The 12,723-nt window shown below is 43.6% G+C and overlaps 1 protein-coding gene across 1 annotated transcript in view; it reads left to right on the plus strand.

Moving 5' to 3' along the window:
* LOC121441724 (vacuolar protein sorting-associated protein 13D-like) overlaps positions 1-12,723 on the plus strand; it is a 226,987-nt gene that overhangs the window by 66,260 nt on the left and 148,004 nt on the right. Inside the window, exons 31-35 of the mRNA XM_041642967.1 lie at positions 3,572-3,834; positions 4,498-4,631; positions 7,416-7,571; positions 9,632-9,842; positions 10,401-10,475. Of these exons, the coding sequence (XP_041498901.1) occupies positions 3,572-3,834; positions 4,498-4,631; positions 7,416-7,571; positions 9,632-9,842; positions 10,401-10,475 (839 nt within the window). The remainder of the gene's footprint in view (positions 1-3,571; positions 3,835-4,497; positions 4,632-7,415; positions 7,572-9,631; positions 9,843-10,400; positions 10,476-12,723) is intronic.

Raw genomic sequence — 12,723 nt, forward strand, 5'->3', positions numbered from 1 at the left:
CTTGAGTCTGATATCATGGGAGGCAGTGGGGTGGGGTATGGGGTTGACAGGGGGGGATGTTCTAGAATGAGACAGACCTTAGCCCTAAGATTTAGTCTTCCTCTCCATAGCTTTGTTTCCTTGTTGAGCTTTGAGATTCACTTTCCTCTTTTATTGATTGAAGCAAAAGCTGAGTCATTCTGGCAAGTCAGTTGTCATCCGAAGCGGCTACTGCTGTTACTTCTGTCATAGTTGTATCCTTTCATGCTCTTCTAGGTCAGTGACTCTCAGCTTCCTAATGCTACTACCCTTTAATACAGCTCCTCATGATGTGGTGACCCCCATCATAAGACTGTTTTCCTTGCTGCATCTTTGCAGTGATTTTGCAACTGTTATGAATCTTAATGTAAATATCTGATACACAGGATAGCAGTTATAAATCTTAATGTAAATATCTGATATGCAGGATATCAGTCAAGTGACCCTTGTGAAAGAGTTGCTTGAAAGGGTTGAGAACCACTGACTGCTATAGTGTGAGATTCTTACGGTTCAGGGCTGTTCTTGTTCTTGTATGGTTGGTGTTTTAGTGTGCCACCCAGGAGTTCCTCCCAGCTTAGCTTTGGAAGGGAGGAGCTCTTGGTCTCTCCTTTAGGAGGCCTAGCAGAGGAGACATTTTATCCCTTTGTGGGAACATTCGGAGCCCAACAGTGGCAGTTCTGGTGGCTTCTTGCTGGCCCCTGTCTTAACCAGGCATCTTACCTACTGCCATTTGAATCCTTCCAGATCTGCTAACATGGGCAACTCCACCCTCTTTTACACACACACACACACACCTGGAGAAGGTCCAAATGACTTGGAGATTGCACAGGTTAGAAGTCTAGTAGTCACAAGTTAGATCTAGGTCTCTGATATCAGAACTGAATTCACTAACTCTTCATGGCCTCTGATCTTCGTCACTGGCTGAGTTAGCCTTGGGATGCGATGGATGTGTTTAGCAGCCCCTTTGAAGATGTTTCTCAGAACGGGAGGCTTCCCCGTATTTGGTTCTCCAGCAGAGGGGTGGTTTGGTGTTTGCTTTACTTCCTAAGTAGTCAGATCTTTGTCCCTTCCTCATCATGTCTTTAATATATAGGAGGCCTAAAGTATTATTCTGTGCAAATACTAAAGGCATATAAATTCATGGAGCCAAACAATCAATTCTTACCTTGACTTTTGCTAACAGGCATGCCCTTGTTAGTGAGAGGAGTGAGCTGCTTCAGGAAGAATTGCTCCTCTGTTGGGATTTTGTATGTGAAATATAAATTACTTCTCAGTGTTTCAAGGCTTGAAATATTTTCCAGAATGGGGTCTGACACACTGACTTTCCAGTCAGCACCAAGGCCTGACAATCTCTGCTCAGAATGGGGTGGAAAAATTTTACTGAGGGCAACATTTTTGTCCATTACAAAAGGGTAGAGTGTTTCTGTGACAGATGCTGTGTGAGAGAAGAAACTGTGCCTTGCCATGCCCTTTTCTAGAGGCATCGAGCCAGGTTTGGAGAAGTGAGACTGGAGAAAGCAACCTCAGGCACGTCCCCAAGTCAGCCTTCCCCAGGCAGGCTGGGGAGCGAGTAAATGGAGCAGCCAGAGCCAGAGTCCCTGGCTTCACAGAATCAAGTTGGACTCCCAGACCCTGTGACCTCCCTAGCCTGCCTCTGCTGGCCTCTGCCTGCTAGTGTGGTAATAGGGCTGGCCATCACTCTGAGGACACTGGGGCTGCAGACCAGGCCTGAGAGTCTTTCTTGGGAACCTTGAAGACTACAAAACCAGTCCCTGTCTCCTGCACATCCCTCTGCCCCATTTCTACTCTAGGGTAGGGTGCTTGCTATCCACCTGTGACCAATGTCCTTTTCAGGCTAAAAGGTCTGGGGTTTGAGGTTAGTTTCAGTTAAAGAAGCCAGATAGTACTGGTTTATGAACGTGGTGTTTGTGAAGCCGTCCTGAGCTTCTAAGAAGGCCTGCCATCAGGAATGACAGGAGGAGTGATTGGGGGAGCACCTGCCACGTGCTTGCTGCTTCCACTTGCAGTGTTAATAGTTCCCATTTTATATATGAGAGCACAGCCTGAGAGGGACAAGATTACTCTGGGCCTCTTAACTTCAAAGCCTTTGCTCTTCTTACTGGACCAGCCTTTCCCAGCCTTAACACTGAAGGGTGGCTATTCCTTAAAAGTAGGGCCTGTGTCCAGAAGCATCTCGGAGTTTGGATTTCCCCCCTCATATTTTGGAGAATTCACATAGGCTTTGCCAGTTAAACATCTCCAATAAACCTTCCAATATCCAGGGCTGGAGGAATGGCTCAACAGTTAAAGCTGCTTTTACAGAATGTCTAGGTTTCATTCCCAGAACTCAGGTGACAACTCAGAACCATTTTGGAACTTCTGCCTCAGGGGACCAGTGCCTTTTTCTGGCCTCTGTGGACACTGCACACATGTGGTGCAAAGTCATACATACAGGCAAACACATACATAACACACGTAACAACAAAAATGAAAAGAATATCCAAAGTCTCTCAATTCAGATGTGAGCATTTTGGGTATTTGGATTGGGATGCTTAGCCTATATTGGTATTTCAGATCAGGCTGCTCCTATAGGACTGTATTGTGCATTGTGTCATGGCTAGGAGCATCCCAGCTCTACCTACCAGGTGCCAGCTGTGCCGTTGTGCCTTCTCAGTTATTATTGTTGTTATTGTTTTCCAAGACAGGATTTCTTTGTATAGCGCTGGCCATCTTGGATTCACTCTGTAGATCAGGCTGACCTCAAACTCATGGAGCTCCGTCTGCCTCTGCCTCTTGAGTGCTCGGATTAAAGGCGTGCGCCACCACCGCCCAGTGTCCTCTCAGTTATTATTACTACTAATAATTATTGTTAAAGACAGAAAAAAGAGGCTCTAGATGCTGCCTAATAAATACTTGCTACAGTCTAATGTTAGTTGAGGACTCTGTGTCCTGCTTTCCTAGATATAGCTCTCTTTGTCTCTGTCTCTCTAATGAGGGACTGGAGAGATGGTTCATTGATTGAGAGCACTTGTTGCTCTTGCTGAGTGAGGACCTGGGTTCAGTTCCAGCACCCTTATGGTGGCTCACAACTATCTTCCAAAACTTCCAAAAGATCCAGTGCCCTCTTGTGACTTTTCCTGGTCACTGGGCATGTGTGTGGTGAATAGGCACATGTGCAGGCAAAACGCTCATACACATAAAATAGAAAAAGTTCTTTAAAAAATGTGATTAACCTCCAAAATGCTTATACTTGATGTGCTCCTAAAGCAGTGCTCAGAATATTTCCATGCTCAAAGGTGGCAGTTATGAAATACTGGAGTGGGGCCTGCACATCTGCAATCCCAGGTACACGCGTGCCTGAGCAGGAGGATCACCGAGTCCAGGCACCTGAGGCCATCTCGGATAGCATAGGGGTAACCTAAAGACAGAAGGAAAGAAAAAGCAACACTTAGCTGCTACTTATTGGCCCTGAGTAAGGCCTTGGGAGAGAGTGAAACACCGTGTTTCTCTTTGTGATTCTCTTTTTTTCTGTTTTTTTTTTTCTTTCTTGCAGGTCTACAAAAGATTCCTCCTGTTTCACTGTCGTTCTCAACAACCTCCGAGTGTTTCTCATATTTGACTGGCTGCTGTTGGTCCACGATTTCCTACACACTCCCAGTGATGTTAAGAAACAAAATGTTACTCCTGCACGCCACCGCAATGCCAGCAGCGAATCTGCTGTCGTTCCCAAAACTGTTAAGAGTGGAGTAGTCACTAAGCGGTCTTCCCTCCCCGTGTCCAATGAGAGGCACCTGGAAGTCAAGGTCAATGTAACAGGTGATTGTCCACAGTGTGTGCCACAGTTTGGAGTTAACTCAGACCTGTCATACAGGACAGCTTCTCTTACTGTGCCAGCCCCGCCCTCTTACTTTTTGAGAAAGGATCTCACATGACCAGGCTGGCTGCAAACTCTAAGGTCTGCCTGCTTCTCCCTCCTGAGTGCTGGGATTGCTGGTGTAAAACGCAGTGTGAGTGAGTCTTCCAGATCCGGATGAATAGGAATCTGTCAGCACTTCCCAACAGTGACAGCTGGACATTAGTGGTCTACACTCCTTGTGGGCAGTGTGAACAGCTGTGCAAAGCTGTTGTGGTAGCCCGTGCTGCTTGACTAACCCGGCTGACTCTTCTTCCTAGGGTTCTAAGTCCTTTGGAGATGGGATGCTCTTCTTTACTTCCAAGTGTCTCTTGAGCCTCCCAGAGTGACCAGGATGTCATTTCTCTGTCTGTCTTAAACATGCCTATTGGACAGAGGAGCTACAGAGTAGTCTTTTTTGCCAATCACTGCTTGGTTAGCCCAGCTGTGCTTGCCAGATCCTGAGTCTGGGATAGCAGTGAAGCAGGACATTGAGAGCTCACCTGGTAGCTGTGCCGCTCGTGTTGGGACAGCTGGGTAATGCCAGCTTCCTTGCTTGCCTTGATTGATGACACTGTCCTTTCTAGGCACGGAGTTTGTGGTTGTTGAAGATGTATCCTGCTTTGATACCAACGCCATTATTCTGAAAGGCACCACGGTGCTCACCTACAAGCCCCGCTTTGCTGATCGTCCCTTTTCAGGAAGTTTGTTTGGTATTGAGGTAAGTTTACTGGTTGACTGTAACACTGCTGAGGGCTTCAGGGAGAACCATCTAGAAAAGTATTTGCCCCTGAGTGCTTATTTTTCCAGTGCTAGGAATGGAACCGAGGGCCTTGTGAATGCTTAGGCAAGTAATTTACCAGCAATCTACTGTTTGTTAGGCCTAACCTTCAGAGTTTTTGAGTCAGTAGGACTGGGAAAAGACCCAAGAGTCAAGACTGTCTTAAATATGTGTGCATGTAATTAATATATATATATTATTATAAATATATTAAATATATAGTATGATTGTATATATAGTTATAACATACATAGTGTATTGTGTGGTAGTATATATATATATATATATGGATCTATATAGTGTATATAATTTGTAAAATATATGCAGGTGTATATATGTAATACAGTATAATTTATATACATAGATAGTACATCAATATGATTAAAATATCTAGTATATTTAATATATGTGATATGTAATATATACGATATAGTGCATATAATTTATATGTATGTGCATATATAGTATATGTTGTACAGTACTATATATAGTATGTATATAATTTATAATATGAATATATTGTGTGAGTATAATAGAGTGAGTGTATGTGTGTGTGTTTATTGCTTTGGATTGAACCAAGACCTTGTGTTTATTAGGCAAGTACTCTGTTAACTAAGGTAAGCTATGTTCCCTGCTCAGCTCAGTCCTTTTTTGTTTTGATTGTGTCAGTTGCCTAGGCTAGCCTTGAACTTTTGATTGTTTTGCTTTAGCCTCTGGAGTAGCAGAGATTATAGGTCTATGCACCGTATTCATCATGGCCTCCTGAGCTCTTCTTAGGGAAACATCATTCAGTGAAGGACCTTTGCCTCTCCCCTTGCTTTTTCTTCCGCTCTGGAAGCTTACTTCCCTGTGTTCTGTCCTCCAGTGTGAGCCATGAACACACAAGGACTTTCCCCACACACCCTCCTCTCCTCAGGACACTAGTCAGGGTGACCTCTTAGTTCCTATTCCCACGAGCACCTTGTTGGGTAGTCTGGTTCTGCATGGCTCATCTCCCTCCTGTCAGGACTGATGCAGTATTTTCCAGTGCTGAAAAGCATGCACCATAGGTCCCCTTAGCACATGCCAGGTTAATGTCTTACACTATAAACTCTCTCATGATCTCTCAAGAGGATTTAGAAGTGAGATCCAGTTGGGGATTGATTAATGACAACCAGGTACAATGGGGTTTTGTGCAGTTCCTGAAGAGGAAAGGAAAATGAATACTTTTCCTCTAAAGCCTTCGGAAGGCTCTGTGGCAGGTGTGCACAGTTGAGGCAGTAGTCCTGCTCTCCTTGAATCCTCTTCCTTCAGGCTGAGCACTGTCCTGTGAAGGGCCCTTGGGTAAGGGAGGCCTGCTTAGAACAGGCGGTAGAGTTTTATATTGTATCCATCCCTTAAGAATACCTGCTCTGTAGTGATGCTCATGTGTGACCCAACAGACCATGACTCTTACTGGTGTGATTATTATGAGGGAGGTAATTGTACTTGAGTAGCCTTTGTCACCTGGATATGTCATATGTAATATTAAGCAGCCTCTACCCTGTGTCTTTTTTTATTTGTTTTTGTTTTTGTTTTCTGAGACAGGATTTCTCTGTGTAACATTTCTGGAACTCTCTTTGTAGATCAGGCTGGCTTTGAACTCACTGAGATTCGCCTACCTCTGCCTCCTGAGTGCTGGGATTAAAGGCATGTGCCACCACCACCCAGTTCACCCTGTGTCTTTTAAGCCTTGGGTTGTGGACAGAACAGAGGAGACAAGGTAGAAGCCATCTCTGTGGGATGCTCTTGGCTCAAGTATCTCCTTGGACATTCCTCTCCCACTTAGCTCAGGCATCTCAGTGGATGTTCCTCTCACTCTTAAATTAGGAAATTCTGGGAGGAGGGAAAATTAGCAGTCCCATATATAATTTTTATTGTTATTTTGGTGTGTTCTGTCTTGTCCTTAAAAGAAAGTCAATGTTATTATTATTTTGTTCATTTGAATCAGGGTTCCTCTGTGTAGCACAGGCTGGCCTTGAATTTTAGTCTTCCTGGCTCGGCTTTCCTAATGTTGGGATTATAGTCATGAGTCTCCATGTCTAGCTTTGTAATATTTTGATGAGGCTGTATTTTCACATAACCTGTGATGTGCTGTACTTCCTAAGATTGATGTCGTGTGCCACCACCACTTGGCCCTCTATACGGTCTTTTCAACTGTGTTTTCCCTCTTTTCCTGTTTCTTCATGTTTCTAGAGACAGGATCTTGCTGTATAGTCCAGGCTGGCCTGAAACTTGTGATCCTCTTGCCTATGTCTCTCAAGGCTGGGGTTAGTGTGTCACCACTTTGGCTTTTAGCCCCTACCTTTAGGTGACTGCAGATCCTTAATCAAGTAGATTTGGTTCAGCCTTACTTGCTTTTTTATTTTATTTTTTTTCTTTTGACAATTAAAATGGTTAGTGAAATTTTCTATATTTTGTATTATTTCCTTAGGCTAGTTCCTGCATTTATTTGATCCAAGGGCAGGAGATCTATAAGCCATTGTGGGTGAATTGGGAACATTTTCCTGCAGGTGGACCACTGTACCTACAGTTGACTGCAGGCTAGAGTGGCAGCCCAGATCTTTGCAGCATTTACTTTAGCAACTGATTTGGGTCCTGTGAAAACACGGGGCTTATGGCTCCTGAGAAAGTCCACTGGTGCTGCTAACCCATAGACCCCTCCCAAGGCAGGCAGTAACCTTTGCTGTATTGTTTCATTTTCAGGTGTTTTCTTGCCGGCTAGGGAATGAGCAGGACACAGCTCTTTCAATTGTGGATCCAGTTCAAATCCAAGTGGAGCTGGTGGGGAACTCCTCTTACCAGAATAGTTCTGGGCTCATGGATGCGTTCAACAGTGATGATTTCCCACCCGTCCTAGAGGTAATGCTGAGCAATGTCTAACCCATGGATGCATCCGTGGTTCCCTGTGTAGACATTCTTGACCACTCTGAGTCTAGTACCATCATATTTACTCTAGCACCTGTAATACATATGATGCTGCCTAGGATCTTGCAGTGTGTGAACAGGATAAAAGACCCTTTCTTTAATAGGCTGGTATCATTTTGAAGTTCTATAAAAGTTGACAGGAACTCAACATAGGTAAGAATAGTGGGTAGATGGCTGCAGGATGGGGATATCTGGAGGTGGGGTGGGGAGGTAGAATATAAGCCAGTAGAGGAGGAAGGACATTTCAGGTCAAGAAGTCTAGTTAGGGCAGAAGCAGACGGTCTTACTGGGACTGAGAGGTAATGAGGGAAGGTGAGGACCGAAGCTGAAGCTGAAGCTTCTTTTTTTTCTTTTTTCTTTTTAAACAAACTCCAGAAGTACCTTAATTTTATGTATGTATGTATGTATGTATGTATGTATGTATGTATGTGTATACAGTATTCTGTCTGATGGCCAGAAGAGGGCACCAGATTAAATTACAGATGGTTGTGAGCCATCATGTGGTTGCTGGGAATTGAACTCAGAACCTCTGGAAGAGCAGCAAGTGCTCTTAACCTCTGAGCCATCTCTCCAGCTCGATCTTATGTTCTTTATTTCATTGTACTTACGTGTGTGTGTGTGTGTGTGTGTGTGTGTATGTGTGTGTGTGCGCGCGCGTGCATGCCTGCCTGTGAGTATATGTGTCTGTGTGTCTGTAGATATCCATAGAAGCCAGAGAAAAAGAGCTGGAGTTATAGGCAGTTGTAACTGCCTAGTGCAGGGACTGGGAACTGAACTCAGGTCATTTGGAAGAACAATAAATGCTCCGAACCCCTGAGCCACCTCTCTAAACCAGGTGTTGTTTCTTTGATAAGAGGGCAGTAACTCATCAGTCTGCTTGAATCATGGGGGCCTGAAAGAGGAAAGCTATGCTGCTCTTGGGTTTGAGCGGCACCTCACTGGAAAACCTGAGTGAGGGAATAAAGAAATGCTCCATCACAGACCTTTGCACCCTGCCGGGTTTGCCTGCTTACAGTATCTCTGTTGCCCTATTTCAGAAATGGTTCTTCCAGACTTGACCAGTGTAAAAGTTTGAATAAAGAAAAGATTTCTTCATCATTGTTGTTTTTATTAATAATAATGTTATTATTGTTATTATTATTATTGACAGGTACTCATGTAGCTTAGGCTGGTCTGGAACTCCTGAGTCTTCTACCTCTGTCTCTGAGTACTGGCAATATAGGGGCAAAGAGATCCATTTTGTAGGTATCCTAGATTCATTTCTGTTGCTGTGATGAAATATCCTGATGAAAAGCAACTTAGGGGAGAAAAAGGGAAATTTCACCTTATAATTCCAGGTTATGGTTCAACATTATATAGAGGTCAAGGCAGAAACTTCCACAGTCAAGAGCAGAGAGAAATGAGTCTATACATGATTTTTTTCTTGCTCAGACTCAGCCCGATTTCTCTACTCTCAGTTCAGTACCTCCTGCCTAGGGAATGGTGCTGCCCAAGGTGGGCTGAGCCTTTACATCAGTTAAGACATGCCCTCTGAGACATGTCCAAAGGCCAACTCAATACAGTCTGTCACTGAGACTCCTCCCAGGTAATTACAGGTTGTATCAAGTTGACAAAGCTACCCATCACAGTTGATCAATTTATTTCAGAGATAAAAAAATGTAACGGATCTGTGTAAAATGGATTAACAAACTATTACCATTAGGTGGTCCTCACCCCTAGCCATATTCTTATCTCGTGAGGTATTAATTGCTCTAGTAATTATTCTAGTTTAGTTTTTTTTTTTTAAATTTCATTCTGTTTTGTCACTATTACCTAATGACTGAGATACTACCTCATCATCATTTGCTTAATTTCAATATCTTTGCAGTCTTTTAAATGAGTTTGTGGTGATATCTGACTTCTGGGACATAAAATAGGAATTATGTGTGAGTGATGTGGGGGCATCAAGCCAAAAGCAACTTTAAAAACTATTGCTACCTTTTACATTCCATTAGATTCAGTTACAAGCCCTGGATATTAGACTCTCCTATAACGATGTTCAGCTGTTTCTGGCCATTGCAAAGTCTATCCCAGAGCAAGCTAGTGCTGCAGCCCCGGACACAGCAGCTGTAGAGGCAGACTCTGTCAGCACTTGCCTCCCAGGGGCATCTCGAATTGGAGAGGACATCAGAGAAGGGTCAAGGCACACCTTAGATCCTGTCTTGGGTAGGTACCTTATTGGAAACTCAATCAGTCTTCTTGAAAACACTTAATCTCTCTTTTTGTCTCTCATGTTTTACTCTGCACCAGACTGGTCCAACATTTGATATGTCATCAAACTTCTGGCAATCCTTCTGCCTCAGTCTCCCTAGTTTTTTACTTATCCACCATACTGGTAGCTGCCCCCTTTAACCTTTTCAGTTTTCTTATACACAGATCAATTGTTCATAATCTAATTGTCATTGAGTATGATTGTAAATGATAAGTATGACATGACAGCAACTGTTCCAGCTTACAGCTAGGTTTCTGCTCACAACAGCTCAACTACAAGTGACTTTTAAAAATTGAGACGACTTTTCCTGTGAAAACTTTGAGTCAGTGTTGCTCACACTAAACTAAACGATAGTCTTCCACTTTTAAGATACAACATAAGGAAATGATGGAAAAGTTCAAGGTACACATGATAGAGGTCTACACTAGGAGCCCATTTTATCTCGAGAAAGGAAATGGTATTGGTCCCCTTCCATCAGATGGTGGAGTAATCTGTGTCAAACTGTCTCCTAGAGTTACAGCTGGCTAGACTGCAGGAGCTGGGCTTCAGCATGGATGACTGTCGCAAGGCTCTCCTGGTGTGTCAAGGTAATCTGGATGTGGGGTCCATGATCGGCTATTTGTCTTGACAACTTGGTTCCTTTTCATTTCCTCCTCAGTTCCGAGGGGGTGGGCGAGGAAGGGAGAGAGAGAAAGACTGAGAATGTGAATATACAGGAGGCTTTGTGTATCCTCACGGGGCTGAGTATTCTTCTGGGTTGATCATAATTGTGATCTGAAGAATTTTCTATGATCAGGAGGTTGACTAGAGCTGGCTGTGTGGGGTCAGATGCTTCCTTTGCCCCTCATCAAGGTCCCTATTTTTTAGGGACTTTGGGCAAGTCACTGAGCCTCTCAGTGCTAGTGCTTCCTTACCTGTGGAGTCAGAGTAGGAGACCCTGGCCTGCAGGAATGCCTGGCACTTGGAAGGAAGTTGTTAGTCCTGGTGATTCTGCCAGCCATGACCATGTGCTTGCTGCCTCACAGCTCTGTCTCTGGGCTTTTAAACAAATAAACCGACATTGATTGCATTTATTTCTTTGTGTGGGTGTATGTAAGTGGGTATCTACGTGCCACTGTGTGTACCCACTGAGCCATCTGACTGGGCCCATCTTTGTTTGATTTAGCGTTAGAGCATTGTGTAGCCCAGGCCAGCCTTGAACTCATTATGTGCTTAGCATCATCTTGAACTCCTGATCCTCCTGTTTCTGTGTCTCTAGCGCTAGGGTCACAGGTGCAAGCCACCTTGCCTTTTATGCACCGCTGGTGATGGAACCCAGTGGGCAAGCCCTGTGAGCTCCATCCCTGTCCCCAGCCTGGCTCTGGGTTTTCTTGTGGAGTCTCCTAGCTCTTGGAAATATAGCCATTACTGTTCATACTTCTGATGAAGAAACTGGCTCAGATAGGTTAAGTAAATTTGTTCAAGTTTATCCATTAGTGTGGGCCTAAGGCATATTAAAGAGAGGTGTGTCTGATGTGTAGAACCTGTGTTCTTTCTTCTGTGGCCCACTGTACACTGTACCCTTCTTCCCCTGGCACATCATACCCACCTTTTTTTTTTTTAAATATTTATTTATTTATTATGTATACAATATTCTGTCTGCGTGTATTCCTACAGGCCAGAAGAGGGCACCAGACCTCATTACAGATGGTTGTGAGCCACCATGTGGTTGCTGGGAATTGAACTCAGGACCTTTGGAAGAGCAGGCAATGTTCTTAACTGCTGAGCCATCTCTCCAGCCCCATACCCACCTTTTGTTACTCTTTTTTTAATTGATTTTCATTGAGCTCTTCATTTTTCTCTGCTCCCCTCCCTGCCTCTCTTCTATTCCTTCAATCCTCCCCCAAGGTCCCCATGCTCCCAATTTACTCAGGAGATCTTGTCTTTTTCTATTTTCTACTTCCCATGTAGATTAGATCTATATTAGTCTCTCTTAGTGTCCTCATTGTTGTCTAGGTTCTCTGGGATTGTGGTTTGTAGGCTGGTTTTCTTTGCTTTATGTTTAAAAACCACCTATGAGTGAGTATATGTGATAATTGTCTTTCTGTGTCTGGGTTACCTCACTCAAAATGATGTTTTCTAGCTCCATCCATTTTCCTGCAAAATTCAAGATGTCATTATTTTTTTATGCTGTGTAGTACTCCATTGTGTAAATGTACCACGTTTTCCTTATCCATTCTTCGGTCGAGGGGTATTTAGGTTGTTTCCAAGTTCTGGCTATGACAAACAATGCTGCTATGAACATAGTTAAGCACATGTCCTTGTGGCACGATTGACCATCCTTTGGCTATATACCCAAAAGTGGTATTACTGGGTCTTGAGGAAATATAACCCCAGCAGCACAGACACAGAGAGAAACAATTAATAAATGGGACTTCCTGAAACTGAAAAGCTTCTGTAAAGCAAAGGACACAGTCAACAAGACAAAACGACAGCCTACAGAATGGGAAAAGATCTTCACTAACTCCACATCAGACAGAGGTCTGATCTCCAAAGTATACAAAGAACTCAAGAAATTGGTCACCAAAAGATCACATAATTTAATAAAAAAATGGAGTACAGACCTAAACAGAACTCTCAACAGAGGAATGAATCTAAAATGGCTGAAAGACACTTAAGAAAATGTTCAACATCCTTAGTCATCAGAGAAATGCAAATCAAAACAATTCTGAGATTTCATTTTATACCTGTAAGAATAGCCAAGATCAAAAACATTGATGAAAACCTATGTTGGAGAGGTTGTGGGGAAAAGGGAACACTTCTGCATTGTTGGTGGGAATGCAAGCTGGTACAGCC

Source organism: Microtus oregoni, unplaced genomic scaffold (genome assembly GCF_018167655.1).
Source record: "Microtus oregoni isolate MIOR12 unplaced genomic scaffold, Mior012 000081F_ref0000091, whole genome shotgun sequence".
NCBI lineage: Eukaryota > Metazoa > Chordata > Mammalia > Rodentia > Cricetidae > Microtus > Microtus oregoni.